Source organism: Phalacrocorax carbo, chromosome 2 (assembly GCF_963921805.1).
Source record: "Phalacrocorax carbo chromosome 2, bPhaCar2.1, whole genome shotgun sequence".
Lineage (NCBI taxonomy): Eukaryota > Metazoa > Chordata > Aves > Suliformes > Phalacrocoracidae > Phalacrocorax > Phalacrocorax carbo.
In genome coordinates, this window is record NC_087514.1 from 114044440 (window position 1) to 114060602 (window position 16163).

Here is a 16163-nt window from a genome sequence, read left to right on the forward strand (position 1 = left end):
ACATGAGGGGTTGGGTGAGCTGGCTGGGAAGTGAAGTTGTGCTGGTATGGACCGGGATTGCTCAGCACAGCCCCTGCACCTCCAGCACTAAAGAAATCTCTCTATGTCACCTTCCTGTTAGAGGGGGTGGCCTCTGGTGGATATAGATATAAGGAAAATATTTTCTACCTCAAAACATAAAATATTTTTTTTTATGCGGAAGGTATCTATTTAGAGACTTTCTTACATACTTAACTAACTTATTTAGAAAAACAGATGATAACTCTTTAAGGGTCATTAATGGCGGGATGAAAATGGATGGTTAAGCTAACGGACGACTCACCAGCAATCAGATGGCTGCTCTACTCTAATGCAACAGCCAGGTGCTTTTCTCAGAGAGCTGGGCAGCTGACTCCTGTTCGACAGCCAGTTGATGAAAGGAAGGTGCGGGCAGTTACCTACTGGATTATCGGGCTCAGTGGAAGGGAAACAGAACATGGGTGTGCACCCAGAAATAATCCAGGTATTTATAAATATTTTTTTCTAGGTGATTTTTCTGTCCTAGTTCGGCTGTGTTACTTTCTACCATATAGCTCTGCCTCTTGCAAGTATATTCAGAAATTATACTTAGAGTTTGCAGTTGTTAAACTCAAATATTACTTTCTTCTGTGGAAAAAAAAAATCCAGATTTTCTTTTAGGCTTAAAAATGGCATATTTAGCTAGTACTTGGTGTAAGTTTTTGGCTCAGTTCAGAACTATTAGTGTGTGTTTGACAGTAAGAGGACATTTGAGATGCCTGTAACACCCACTCAGGAGGAGGAAACATTTTTAGCTAAGTAAAGGTCCCAAATACTTGACCTTGGACGTGTGCTACAGACAGAACAGATATTGTGAGTAGCGGGGAAAAAAAAAAAAGTAACAAATTCACTTAACCTTACTGCTTATTCATTGCTTTAAGCTTTAGATATTCTCTTCTGACTATGGGAAAATGGTTGGGCAAATGTATGATACCTGTCTTTCCAAACTGAACCATAAATGAAATATACTTTCAGGGTTGCAAAATGTTTCTGGTTAGAAATTTGATTTAGAAAGAGATACTGTTAATAGTACCGCTTTCCTAAAACTGAATGCAGAATCTGGATAGCAATTACAAGAATTAGACTTGCTAGAGAAGGATGGCTTAAGCTGTTGCTGCAGAGTTAATTTTGTTGATGGTTTTGGAGAGGCAACTGATAGTATCAGCTCTTATTTCTAGCCAACAGCCTTGTGACAAAACGATGGGATTTTGAAAAAGTGGAGGATATCTAAAAATGCATTTTGTGTTTCCTCTTAGCAACCATATGAGCAAGAGTTACAACTGGCAGTGGGATGTGAGGTGATGAAAGGATCTTGATAATCTGCACGGCACTATGTAGGTTTTAAAAATCAGACCTCCTGGTTCTGGTTGATCGTGTAAGTAGCTGTTTTTTCTCAAAAGCTATCCGTATGGTGTTTCAGGAAGTAAGTTATTTGGCAGATACCCTTTTCTATCAGGTGATTGCAACATGGCTTAGTTGCTTGTACGTCCTAGCAAAGGTTCGCTGCTCCGGCAGACCCTTAACGCAAAATATGAGACTGACAGGATTTAATGATAGAAGGAGGAAAGTGTGCTGGAGATCTCGTCTTACCTGCCTCCTTGTGGAAGGGCAAGAATCCTTTTCTTTAAGCGATTGTCTTTGTGGACTGAACACTTGGTGACTGACTGTTCATTGTCCTTCTGCTTGGAGGTGAGATCTGTGGGTGGGTTGAACAGTGAGATCCTCATCACGCTGAAGGAGCAATGGCTTGCCTCCTGTGGGGTTGGGTAGGCTAAGGGAAAGATTCTGGAGGGAGGATCAATGAGTTTACATGAAATCCTGAGGCAAGTTGGATGGGAACGTGGGGCAGTCCTGCCTCTCAGGAACACTACAGAAAGACCAGAATTGCCCCTTCTTTTTCACCAATGCTGGGACGGCCAGGGAAATCCATTATGCCTGTAGCCAGAATGGTCTTGTGCCAGTGTGTTGCTGACGTACCTTGTGCTGTGGAGCTGTGGCTATCAGCTGCTTTTCACATTTTCTAAATTTTAACTGTTATCTGTATGCCAAAGGTAACCCACCTGTAAACAGAAAATTTTGTCCCAGTGTAAACTTTGGGAGTAATGCCTAGTAATTAGCCCCTTGCAACTGGAGACTGGTTGAGTCAGCAGTGCAGCCAAACACCTTGGTATTTTTCAGAAGGCCTTTGCCTTTTGGACTTTTATTTGGCAGCTATGACAGAAGAGCCAGCATGATTGCTTGTTTAAAAAACCAAAAAACACCAAAACCAAGAACCACCAACCCTACCCCCCCTAAAAACTTGATGTTAGCTCAGCTAACATAAATTCTCTAAGTGCCTACAACACAAAATGTTGACTGTTAAAGGAACTGTGTCTGCTGACCTCCCCTCAGAACTCTGCAGCGTTCCCTAAGAGCCTTGCCACGCACAGGGTGGCGCAGACCACGCTGCTGAGCGGGCCGTTCACACTGATGTCCTGCGGGCTGTCATACCTAACATTGCCTGCTATTTTGCTGGCAGTGCTGAAACCAGAGTGTTGGCAGATGATGACTGCACAGACTGCTCCCTCCCTTGCAGTTTTGCAACACGACCGTCCTGCCTTCCTCCCTGGTCCAGGCAAATGGGGGGCACAGGGAAAGAGGCCCCAGGGCCTGTGTGTGAAGGTTGGCTCAATGGCACATCCAGGCAGGAGTGGAAAGGGAGAAAGTGTGTGCCTTGTGGGTTGGGGAACATCTTTCCTGCCCGTCCTGGCTGGGTGTTCCTGGCACTTGCAGGTCTATCCTGTCCCACTATGGTGGGCATGTTCTAATACACTTCCTCCTGCTCTTCTGTGACAACGTGTACAATGCTGCTCTGTCCCTGGCTGCCCCCAGGGGATCTCCTACACCCCAACCTGCTGCCTTTGCTGCCTATTCCTTCCACCCCGTGCAGCTGCTCACCCTGCAGGTCCTAGAGCTGCAGCACCTCCCCTGCTCAGCCCCACTGCCACAAGTCCTTCTCACCTCCAGCCTGTTCTGTGCAGTGTCTCCCACTTGGCCAGTCTTTGCTCCTGTCAGTCACACATCAACTGCAGCACCCGCTGCTGCTGGGCACTTGGTTTTCTGTGTGTGTATGGAAGACAGGGGTGAATAGCAGCTCTCCTGATGCCACTGACTCAGCAGCTGTCACTACTGCTTCCAAGCTCTTCCCATCTTCTGGCTTTGGCTGACAGGCTCTTGGCAGGCCAGGACTGGGGCAGCTGCAGCTCCCATCTCCTCCTGTCACTGGCATCGCCAGGGTGCTTTCAACTCTTCCAGTCTGCTACCGCCTGAGTTGTGGCACTCAAATGGAAGGCAGCCAAGACACTATCCTCTCGTCAGTCATTTACTGTTTAAGTGGTTTTCTGCTCAAATGGACGGCTTCTAAGGCTCCTGCTTCTAGGGATATGGCTGCCCCTGTGCCAGGAGTAGAGAATTACACGATTGTAGACAAGGAGGACATAATCCCTCAAACAGTCTTTGCCTGTTAAGATGCAAGCTGGAATTTCTGAAGGGTCCCTGTGCTCAGCAGTTCACTGCTGGCACAGCACGTGCAATGTGATGATGAAAGGATGCTCACACTACCTCTGACTGTGTGTCAAGCCTCTGCCATGCATTCAAAATACAGGGATGATTTCATTTCAGTTTACTGCAGAGGATGCAAAGGTGGGGGTAAGAAAATTACCCCCTCTTGCTTTCTTAGAAAAGTTCCAGCAGGTGTGGTAACAGGTGTAAGTTGTCCAATTTGGAAGAAAATGTGAGTGGTGCTACTGAGTCAGAATTTTGATAATGGGCCACAGGTTGGACAGAAAGAGGCCATTTCTTGAGATGTGTATTACTTGTTGGTGGGAGAGAATGCGGATCTTGGCTCTCCCATATATTCATTACAGTTCCTCAGGGAAGGGAAGACGGCACAGTCCCTGCTGTGTATAAAAGAAAGCAAAGGGGAACGATGACTGTGTTGCATGTTAGGGAAGTTGTAGGATTGCCTCTATCTTATTAATGAATGGAGCTGGTACAGCTGAGACCTCTTCGGACCAGGGTCACAACACCATCTTTACCTTCTCCTACACCATATTGGAGTAAGCTTCCAAAGCTGAGGCTATATTAAGCTATATCATTCTGTACATGATGCTGAGAGGTACTGTAATGTGTTCAGTATGGGGGAAATACTTTCTGAGGAAATTTTTTACAATGATGGTGGTGAAACACTGGAACAGGTTGCTCAGAGAGGTGGCAGATGCCTGCTCCCTGGACGTATTCAAGGTCAGGTTGGACAAGGCTCTGAGCAACCTGATCTAGTTGAAGATGTCTCTGCTAATTGTAGGAGGGTTGGACCAAATGTCCTTTAAAGGTCCCTTCCAACCCAAACCATTCTATGAAGATTCAGTAGGTGTTTAAGCAGAGAGGACTTGCATAACAAAGCTAGAAGAGCTAGATGCTATACTGATACTTGTGCTTACAATTTGCAGAGAGTGGGAATGTGACTTAAAGCCAGCCTGGAGAAGTGTTCCTTAAGTGCTTCGGAGGCACGGGACTGGTAGCTAGAATACCCGATTTTGCAAAATGGCTAAGCCTGCTTTTAAAATCCAAGATTAAGATCTAGCTCTGGTTTGATTTTCTGTGTTGGGAGCAGCTCACTGACAATTCCAAGAGAAATTATTTCAAATGAGCCATGCTAGCTTTGATGTGAAACAGCAGGCTAGAAGTGGAGTAGTACACAAAATAAGATCTGCAAAGGTGCTGAAGTTATGGCTGTGTACTATTAGCTTACTGAAATTATCTGTTGTTACAAAGATGAGAAACTTTACCTCAGATACACTAACTTAAAACATTCTTCCCATTCCACAGAGGATAAAGAAACCGTAAGGATCGAGGCTATTTTGTAATGATACAAAAATCTATCAAGAAGAAAGACTTTGCCTGAATCGGGTGAATAAAGCATTTTTACTGAAGAAAAATATATGTATGAAAAACTTTTTGTGAAAGTTTGTAGCATATGAGTAAAATCCTTAAAAGTACAGCTGAGACTGAAATATCTTCTTTGAAAGAAGAAAAGGCAACACAAACATGCACACTGCTTATTCACAGAACGTTTACATCTTCAATATTACAAAATAGCCACATTTTCTAAAATGCTCCTCTGAAATGCCTGATTAAAAGACAGTGAACCACAGTATCCTGTCAGCAGCAGTTTATCACATCTATAAATCCAATTGAAATTTAGTTATAATAGGAGTGTGAGGCAATAAAGAACCGCATAAAAGCAGTAAAAGGAGCTTCTAGTTGACAATGGATGCCACATATATTTCAAAATACCAAAATGAAGATAAAAGTCTTAAATTAAATAGTTCTGTAAATGAGTAATAAACACGTCTAAGATAGCACACGTGTGTTCTTCTGTCCAGTTGCCTCCTGGAAGGAATGGAGTGACTCGAGACTGCAATTTACAGGATTTTCTGTAGGATGGAGTTGGCAACTTCCAGGGATTCATCTTTCACCAAGACAATATCATAAGAGTCCATATATTTTTCCAAAAGCTCATCTACCTAATTGCAGAAGGGATAAAGACAAAGACCCACTTAGTTTTAGAATTATCAGAAGACTTTCTGTCATTCAAATATTACCCAGTCTTTCCACCAAATTTTGGGAATGAGCCATGCAAACATGTACTGCTCCTATGAGTGAATTCCACAGGACGACAGAGTAGGAGCAGCCTGACATAACTGTGTGTGCATTCTAGGATATAACACCTCATGGTTATTCCAGGATCTCACACCTAAAGATACTGAGAGAAAAACTATTCCCTCAGCTTCCTGAAAGGCAGAGAAAAATAGAAAACTGAAGTTTTCTCTCTCCTGAATGAAAGTGGATGTCCATTTTAACTTAGCACACAACCAGTTCTGTTTCTTCTCAAAAAAAACACCCCACCCCAAAACCCCACAAAAACAAAACAAAAACCCCACCCCAAACAAAACAAACAGATTTAGGCAGTGTCTCTCTTATTTGGAAAATTAAAATTTTGCTCAATTATCAGTCCAGTATTGAAAGGAGCGGGAGTAGACAGAGGAATTTAAGAGATTTTATTTCTTTAGGCTCTGAATTTTCCTTCTTAACAAAGTACCTTTTTGGAAGTAGTTCAGTACAAAACCCAAAGAAACTTATATTTGCATTTTTGTAGCTTATGGGTTAGAAAAAAAACTATAGGCAAGAAATCTACGAAAAAATGTTTGAAGTCTCAAAACAAACACAGGCCAAACACTTGGCTTGATACCTGAAGCTTATTATAATGACTCTGTTTCACTCAAAGTTCAGTAGGTTATAAGGTTACTTACTTTATCGTTGAGATAGCCGATCTTAAGAATGTGTTCAACATTTGCCACTCCATCTGCCATACTCAAGTCTCCTTGGGAATCGCCCAGCAGTATGATATTACTGTTATCTTTTAGCTGTTTGAAGTAATCTGTATTCTTCAAGGCACCATCATGTTTGTTGTAAACATGAATCAATTCTCCTTTAAATCCTTTTAATATTCCCTATAAAAAAAAACACAACAACAAACCACTGAAGCTATTTCTAGTATCATAGGGACAAGACAGAATCTAGAATGAAACAGGTTTTATTACACTTGAGCTAACATTGAACTATGTAATCTCTAACAATGAACAAGGTAAATAACTCTTAAAGGTGTAATAGCATTGTTAAGACTAGCCAGACAGCAATTCTCCCTGCTTGGAGGAGGAGCAGCGGTGTACTGGGCTGAGTGTGAGGTTGTCATTAAAGGAAATGAATGGTATCTTAGTCACACCACGCTAACAGTGTTTGAACAGTTTTCTGCTGCTTGTTTTTTGCCGAGGACAGCGTTGAGTATGCAATTGTCATTTTCTATATGGCAGGGTAGGTGGCTACATCTGTTGCATTAAAATCTTCACCTTGTAGTATATATAAATAGCTACTAAATACCACAGTCATGTTTGATAAGAATGTGTTATTTCATACATACATTTTCATCAAAATCCATGAAATTGGAAACCACTTTGACATTAGAATGGTAGACCCCAGCCTGGTGGATAACTTCCTCAAGAATGTCTCCAATCCCAGCAGAAAATATGAACACAGGTATATTATGTTCACTGAGTTTATCAAAGAAGTTCTCATATCCTTCTCTGTAACACAAGATGTAAATACAAATCAAGAGTCAAAGAAAGCAAGCCAAGAAAAGTCAGAGTTTTCAGAAGACATTCACATCATCTTTGGAAAAGGAAATTAAATTTCTCTGAGCATTTCACTTAATTTTCTTTGCCTCATCTTTTTGGGTTAGCAAGAACCTAACACAAGGCACGTAGTTTTAGCAAGAAACTCTTGCGTCAAGCTGCATCAAACACCCCAGAAAAAGCAAGCAACTAGTAGAACTCTCTGTAGCTATTCTCAGGCTGTACGTTTCCTTTCAATCTTTCTTGCTTAAATATTTGACTTTCTATTGGGTTATTACTATAAACCAAATTTTGTTTTGTTCTGAAATCCTGAAAACATTTATTGTCACTCTTTCCTGAAGGGTTTTTAGTTTTCAGTACTCAATCAAAACTATGTATAGTATTCCAGGAACAAGCTAATATCTCTATATGCCTTTTCCACACAGACGTTGACTGGTAGAATTTTAAGTGTTTTAAAAAAATTGTGATGAAAATTTTTGAGGGAATTTTAGCCTGTGAATGAAGAGTCAATCCACATGGACTTAGGCTTTCAAACAGGCAGAGATGGTGTGCTTGTTGATTTTGCAAAAGACAAGAATTTAATCAGTATGACAAACACTTCCCGAAATTAAGTCTTAACATCTTGCTTCAGTAGACTAAAATTTACAGACGATTTTGGAGAATTTTAAAAGAGATGGGGGCCATAGCACATTTCAAGCAAGGATTTTGCTGGCTTTTAAACTTGCCTTTAGTCATGAAGGCAGAGTAATGTTTAATACAACATACGACACATATTCCTCAAGTCACTGCATTTTTACCTCAGATAGTACTACTCTAGGGAGTGTTTTTCAAAGGAAAAAGTTGAGCTCTACATTCTCCTTACAAAAAAAAGAACCACCAGTGCAATTTCAAGAGGATGAAAGTCTACAGAAATTAAGTTTGTAGAGATGGGACTCAAACTTTTAAAAAATTTCTTCTTAAGATCTCTAGTGTATACAGTGTGATAGTTTTAAGTATTTAGCTACAATATATGAATAAAGCAGGGGCAAGAAACGTTCACTATGTTCCACGATGATGGTGTCACGAACTCAGGAACATTTTTGTTTGTGTATTTTTTCCCCTGAAAACACACAGTACGAATCTCAGAAAATGGTCCGAAACAATAATGTTCAAATCAAAAGGAACTTACTTCAGCATAACGTCAGATTCCCTCACAGTTTCTGCCAACTTATCCTTTTGTAAGCCTTGTTCAATTAGAAGTGCATGAGATTTATTGTACCTAGAATATAAACAACAAATGGGTTGAAAGTGACTTAAGATTCACCTGTCGTGAATTCTCATGATGAAAAGCATCCTGTATGGTTAATTCTTGATCATTCAAGTTAACAGCAAAGCAAAACAACAAGTTGCACAACACTCAGAGAGATTAAATCAGTTAATGTGTTGGCTAAAAGCTAATTACTGCCATTAATTTGCTTTAAAAACCCTTATTAAATCTAATCTTAGTATAATTTGAAGATGGGAGGTGTCTCTTACCATTCTACCATATATGGATATTTTTCTTCAATAGTGAGAGCTGGATCAATTTCAATAGCATAATAGGTTTCTTTCAGCTGCAATAACTGAAGGGAAAAAAGCACCAGATGTTTAATGTATTTTTATATAATAACACTTGGTATTCGATCTAACCAATAAAACTACTACTTTCTTTGTTCTGGTCACATTATTTAGATAAAATGGAATCTGCAATGCTCTTTGAACAAAGAGTTAGCTTGTAAATATATGTATGAAGAAAAAGTAGATGCTGCTAAACTGAACTACATGCTACTATCAGGAATACAATTATTTCTGTTCTCTTCTATTAGTGATGGGATGTCTTGCAGTCACTGAGAAAGCTCAGAGAGGCTTAAGGATCTGAAGGTATCCCTTGTCTCGTCCTGCTGTCTAATTCAACACCCAGTACAGCCATTGCACTTTTCTGTACAACAAACCAACAGTAGGTTTTCTGTTTACCTTTTTCCGACATTCCTCTGTGATGAGCTTAGAGTTATCAATGATGTCTGGGGGGGGTGAAAAAAAAGTGTTAAACAAGATGGTATATTTCTTTTACTTTGCTCTACAACACTGTAAGTGGCATAGATGACAATGTTTGATGACATACCACTATGTTTCCTCAGAAATTTTCTTACCAGCAACCAGTAAAAGGCACGTTTTTCTCCATAAGCATGAAAACATATTACTGACCTTCCCCTCATCTCTGAATTAAAAGGTTAGTTACAAGCTCTCTTATCTGTTTCCTGAGATTTCACTGTTTCTGAAATCATCATCGTGAGGCATCCTATGTACTTTAGGATTCCCACTTCATTAGCAAATGGAGTCTCTTTGTTCTAAAAGGCTACAGGATAAAAATGTCAAGAATTCTGAGGAGTTTACTACCTGGTTCTTGCAGGCATCAGGTCTATTATGGGCTCTTAAAAGTCAGCCCTGCCATATCTAGCCACTAATATCTCATAGTTCAGAACTTAATGTTTTAATTGTGAATGACACTTTATCTGATTTTAATTCACGCAGATTGTGATTAAAATAGATATACATAAAAACACAAGTACAGACAGTCACTAGAATACTTTATTAGGATGTACAGGTTAGGTAACAAGTCAATATAAAATCTCACATATTAGGGAATAAATTGGATAGAAAATTAAAATCTAGGAAAAATTAAAAGGAGTGAACAAACCAATCCATATTTAAAAAAAAAAAAAGTACTCACTATGACAAGTTGGACATCTTTTTCCATTGTAGGAAAATCTACTTAATGTCATATCAAAATCTGTAATAATCTATTTAAGGAAAGAAAAAGCAAAACTGTCTTACAATGTGGAGGGACAAAATAAAGAATGGCTAGAAATTTCTGAATGTTCAACAATAGTTGCAGCTGAATAGCGTACGTGTCACAGAAATCTCCCTATTTTATTGACCTATGTAATGGAAGCCAGAATATCCCATAAGGACAACTTTTTCTAACAAAACTGTCTTTTTAATTCCTTTGGTCAGAATATTCCCTGAAATTGCTAAGCTTGTATGTTTATGTCATTTACTTAACTAGTGTCTGGCTGAATTACAGTTGAATCAACAAGGGCTATTAAAAGGGTTAACAAATGTCTAAGTTTTGGAGATTTCTTGAAGGTTGACTTCTGTTATATACAGATATATTCTTAAAATTTGTTGGTATAAGGCAATAATCACGATTGCTTTCATTTCGAACTGGTGGCATCTTCTACTGTCTTTACCTGAAGTTTGGCAGCTCCACCTTTGATGAGGCCACAAATAATCTCCTCTACTCTCCCTGGGTCCTTAATATGAACAGTTTTCTTCTGAAATTCTGGCATCTATGAAGAGTAAGAACAAAGACAGAAATATACTTACAGAGAAAAACTTAGTAGGTAATACATGTTACCCATCAGATTGGAAGCTTTGCATCTATAACCAGTTTCACATGACATCAAAACATGCTCAGGACAGGAAGGCAAGTTAAATGCAAGAAGGAACAGAAAATACTCTGGATGTATTAACTGATGACTGCATGTTTTCTGCTTGTTTTCAACATCTGTTTTCATTTCCTTTCCTAATATCAAATTATTGAATAAGCTGACACTCACAGAAAAGATAATTGTGTTTGCAGGAAATACGGGAGGTATACAGAAACAGGACATATGGCATCACCTTGTAGTTCAAGTATGCCACTGGGAGATGGTGAACCTTAAAACTAGCTCTTTGTGCAATTAATATACCATTAAAGCTTCAACACAGATAAAGAAGACAGGCTGATTTTAGACACCTGTTGTTTTTTTAAGAATGCTGTGTGTGTCAACTGAGTACTCCAATACAACAAGGCCGTACAGTAATTCTTGTTCCCTAGCCAGTCTATCAATCATTTTCCATTACCTGTTTTACTGCACTTTTGAAATAACACATGCTATCACACCACATATTCCTTTTGAAGAATATTTCTTGAATATTATGATAAATGCTGAATTTGGTAAAAAAAAAACAAACAACACACAACCCTCACAAAACCCCCACCCCTCCCCATACAACACCCTTCCCCCCCCCCAAGCCTTTGCTTGCTTTAAAAGTTCCTCTTCAACCTTGCAGAAATGGTAAAAAAACTACTTATTGACAGAAACTTCAACATTTAGTATGTATTTCCTTCCTTTTTAATGATGTATAGAGCCTTTCTAAAGCAAAGGCATCAGACATTTGCAATCTGTCTGTGTGGGAATTTGAGTAGTAAATTTTATTTTCTCTGTAAAGGAAGTCAGAGATACTGAATTGTTAGGAATCACATTTTTCATATTCTGATCATTCAGCTTTCCTTTTCTTATACCTAGCATGTAATCTTCGCTGCAATGACCTAATTAAAAAGAAAAGGGCGGGGGCGGGGGGGGGAAGGCAGCTTCTATTTACCGACACATTTCTGGAAACAGAGTTCTCATATCATGAATTGCCAAGAGGTCACACAACATTCTTTCTTCCTGCTCTTGATGCTGCTAAACCTTTTTATTAGTAACAACGAACTTGAAGTCAAATTGCAATTAGGTTATCATTTAAGAAAAATATGACATTTTAAAGTCTTGCAAACATGCATTTGTAATGGAAAAGACACTTGTGTGTCAGGCAGAAGAAGGAGCTGGAGGTACCTTTAAACATCAGCTCTAGTTCACTCTGCCTTCAGGTAGGAGCAAACTATTACAGCTACATCATTCTCAGCTTGTCTAACCCATTCTTCAAAACCTTCACTCACATATTCCTCAACCACATATTTTAGTGCTCAACTATATTCATGTTCAGAAAAGTTGGCTTAACCTCTCCTTAACACTCTTTAATGTAATTTTAAGTCATTCAACTTGGAGGAAATTATTCTTTTTCACAGGAGCTCACAGATATTTTTCCCTTCTTCCTGAACTAAAGAACTCCAATTTCTTTAATTCCTCTTTTGCAGAGCACAATTTTCTAAATCTCTGGCAATTCTTGATGTTGTCCTGGCCGAGCCATTTGAACTATATTGTTCTTGAAACACAGCATCCGTAACTGCTCTGCTCTTTTCAGGCTTCAACTGAAGGGCTACTTTGGCCCGTGTTTTCAGATAATATCTTTGCCGACACATTTGCATACACTTTCTTTGTTAGCAGCAATATGGTGATAATGATTCAAATGCAGTTGGTAATAACCAAATATTCTTCAAAACTACTCCTAGGCAGAAACAGGTAGTTGCACAAAGTGTTCAATTTTACATATACTCTTGCTGGATTGTAGCTTTTCTTCCACATCAGTGCTCCTATTTTTCAATATAACAAATAATTCTAATCCCCAGTATGCTTAGTGCTACTTTCTTTCAAAGGCACTAATGAAAACAGAAAATAGAAATCCTTCTAAAACCCTAATCATTCCAAGGTTTTCCACCCATCCAAAAAGTTTCACTTATACCAGAATATCTTGCCAAAAATTCTTCCGTCATGACAGGGGATTTACTACTTTTTTGCTTTATAAATCTTATAAAGAAAAAAAAACTGGATTAATTTCACTCAGTTTGGAAGAGTTAGGGTTTTCCTTTGCCATAATTTTCTTTAAAAATGGTACCTCCTAAACCAAGATAGTTGTTCTCTATGTGGTCGCAGTGCCATGTCACCTTTATGAGCACAGCAAATTCCAAAATGGTACATTAGGATTGGCTTCCCACTATATCCCAAACTGGGAATCACTGAGAAAGCTAGTGAGTGTTTAAAAAAAATTCCTGATAAAGATCTGTTAAAGAATTCCCTAATCTTTTCAGAAACACATGTACAAAGCATTTATAGATATTTACCCACAATTATTAGCACAAGCATGTCAACTGATCTAGCTTCATTAAATAAAACACTAACAATCTGCAACTCTTTAAAGGTATTTTATGGTATTTCTTTTGTATGTTACACAGTACTGGTAAACAAAAGTAACCTTACCACTTGTTTGGTGGGTATACAGCATTTTTTTCTCTATAATGAAAGATAAATGGATGACTGTTTTGTAATTTTTTTCACTGTAAATTGACTGATCTAATTCCTTTGACTTTCAGGAGGCAAATTATATATGTATTTTTAGATTTGGAATGCAAAAATTAAAGTGTAGTCTAATTACGCCGTTTTGTAAGAAGTAGTTCAAGCATTATTTGGTTTACTTAGATACTAAGTAACAGACTTCCTAATATAACTGATTTAAACAGAACAGGTGTTGAGGGAGATGGAGAGATCAGAGGGAAAGTTGGATTGCTTACTACTGTTTTATTTCAGACCGAGGCCTTTTGTAAGTTTTTGAAACAACCTGAGGAGAAACCTCCTTAGTAAACACTTCAGTAGATGATGTTAAACAAGACATTGCTTAAGATTTTGAGTATGATGAAAGCTTCCTGCTTTGATGTTGTAAACTGATACTCCTACTCAAGATCAGCTTTTAAGGTTCATTTATTTCTAATACATCTTTCATTTTTACACAGGAATTGAAGTTGAAGAATATTTTAATGAGGGGGGGGAAGCATTCTGCAGCACTTATAACCCAGACAATTTCAGTCTCACAGGCACTTTCATAGGCAAAACCAAGTCTTCATTATGGATGTGGCATCTGATAAGCCTCAGACAAATACGGCTAGGCAAAATAGCCACTGTCCCCATCACTAGTTCCTTGTATTCAGATTTGCAACTGAACGTTAAGTAACAACTCTTTTATTTAGGCTTTATCCTTATTGTATTAGAAGTAAGTGAAACTGTCTAATAAGCAGTCACCAGTTTTCCGGCAAACTGTCTCCTTCAAGGTCTTACACTTCTGCCCAGTCTAGCTGTTGGTTTTTTGTTGCATATTTGCTATTCTTCAGTCTTGAAAGAGACAAGCAGATTCAAATTGGAGAGAACTGATAAGACAGATGAAAGAACAGAGAGTGAAAAAATGCTAATAAAAAAAGTTCAGTTGATTTCATAAAACTTGTCTTTCTATTAATTGTTTCAGAGAGCTCTAGGAGTCAACTGAGTAGAGACAAAAGGCCCAAAATTCTGATGCATTAGTTGACTGGGAAGGACACATATGGAGGAACAACCAAATAAAACACTCCACAGCAACTAACAAAGGCAAGAAAGCTCTTCAGAGCAAGGAACTTCTACATACCGGACTAAAACCATATTAGCACAGGAAAAGTAATTCATATTTCATTGTGACATCTGGAAGTACTTCATGTTGAATCACCTAAGTGTCCCTATTTATTCTGTCATTTTATAAAAGTGTGAGAAGAGTTCTGCTTTCTTACCAAAGACACCTGTATGTTACTGAAATAGCTCAGAGACGTCTCTCTCTTAAAACACGTTAAAAGATGATAGCTCCCCAGGGTAATTTGTGGTTGGCACATATGCTGGCCACAAATGCATTTAAATTTCTAGTCTCTGATGTTTTTTTAAGGAGCCTTCAAACAGAAGCAAGGAGAACATAACTGAAAAAGATTATTTTAAAGGTTGAGCTTAATTTGATTTATGAAAAGGAAAAAAAAGATCTGCTTGTTAGTGATAGCAGGTAACTGGAATAAGGATGTAGGAAATTCTTTTGTAGCTAACAATGTTATAGTCATACCTTGATGAATGAACAGTAATGGATTCACGCAGGTTTGGAAATCCCCCAGTCCTACAAACCACAGAATGGGTTGTTTACAACGAGGATAGTGCTGAAAATTACAAGTCTATTTACTATGAGACATGCATCTGTGTAGCTGGGTTAAATAAAGAGGAAAAGTATTTACTGTAAAGAACATATTGAATTCTAGTTTTGAAATAAAGTTTCTTATACACAATTGAATAGAAAGGTTGCAAACAGAGCTGCTTTTATGTTGTATCTGGGTGCTGCTTATATATATTGTTTTCTTAGTATTTGAGAAAGTATATATGTAAGTGCATGCTGTGTCAGTTGGATTATTAAAGAAGAGTTGGTGATAATCACTAAAATGAAAGCAGGTATCTAAATGAATTCACAGATGCTATAGAGGGCCTTTCCAATCAGGTATCCTAGGGAATTAATAATTGACTGTGTGCACAAGGTGTAATGTCATATTCTGGAGTTAAGATTATAGTGAACTTTACTGAGTGCTGGAGGTTAAGCCATTACTTCCCTGCCCAGAAAAACGACGATGTAAGTCCCTATGATTGAAAAAACAAAACCAAAAACAAAAGACAAACCCCAAGAAAAGTAAAAAAATTAATGTCCAATAGAAAAGTAGCCAGTACAATCACATAGAGGATGACTGTGGGACCTTCTGTTGTTTTCACTGTCAGTAATTTTAAGTTGGAAAGGATGAATGACTTGCTATCTTAACTGCATGGAGATATGGCTCATTTCACAATCAAATCCAGATACACAGCCTGAAACATTACTACTAGTAACTAAAAATATAAGAGGTTATCATCCTAAGTCTGCTAAGTAATGCTTTGACCAAGGACATAAAAAATGGGGCAAAGTATTTTTATACTGATAGCCTGTAAGCCTACACTACTTGGCAAATACAAAGTCTTCTTATTTTACAAAGACTAATCTAGTATGGATGCCTCCCAAAAATCACTGCTAAGAAAACACCCTGTGTTATGGGTAGATAAAATTTTAAGGGAACTTCTCTATAATTCTCAGTGATTGATAGAGTACTTTGTTAGGTGTCAGTAATACTGAATAATGATAAGGCCTGTTCTCGTGCTTGCAAACCTATTAAAAATATTCCACAAAATTTCAGATGACCATAATGTCACAAAAGTGATACGACAATGAATAAGAACTAGCCATAATGCTATTGTCAGTATATGAATTTCAATTATCACACAATTTCTTTTTTTCTAC

General features: G+C 38.3%; 1 protein-coding gene across 6 annotated transcripts in view; it reads right to left on the bottom strand.

The window, feature by feature from the left end:
* Positions 1-5000: 5000 nt before the first annotated feature.
* NT5C3A (5'-nucleotidase, cytosolic IIIA) overlaps positions 5001-16163 on the bottom strand; it is a 28966-nt gene continuing 17803 nt past the window's right edge. For 5 of the 6 annotated variants that reach the window (XM_064443914.1, XM_064443916.1, XM_064443915.1 and 2 more), the window contains 8 exons: positions 10556-10654; positions 10036-10105; positions 9279-9325; positions 8802-8887; positions 8455-8544; positions 7076-7238; positions 6408-6608; positions 5001-5621 (listed from right to left, as the gene is read on the bottom strand). In XM_064443914.1, coding sequence (XP_064299984.1) covers positions 5520-5621; positions 6408-6608; positions 7076-7238; positions 8455-8544; positions 8802-8887; positions 9279-9325; positions 10036-10105; positions 10556-10654 — 858 coding nt within the window. In that variant the 3' untranslated portion in view covers positions 5001-5519. Of the gene's footprint in view, positions 5622-6407; positions 6609-7075; positions 7239-8454; positions 8545-8801; positions 8888-9278; positions 9326-10035; positions 10106-10555; positions 10655-14915; positions 14967-16163 lie in introns of all 6 variants that reach the window. The other variant, XM_064443917.1, reaches the window with a different exon arrangement.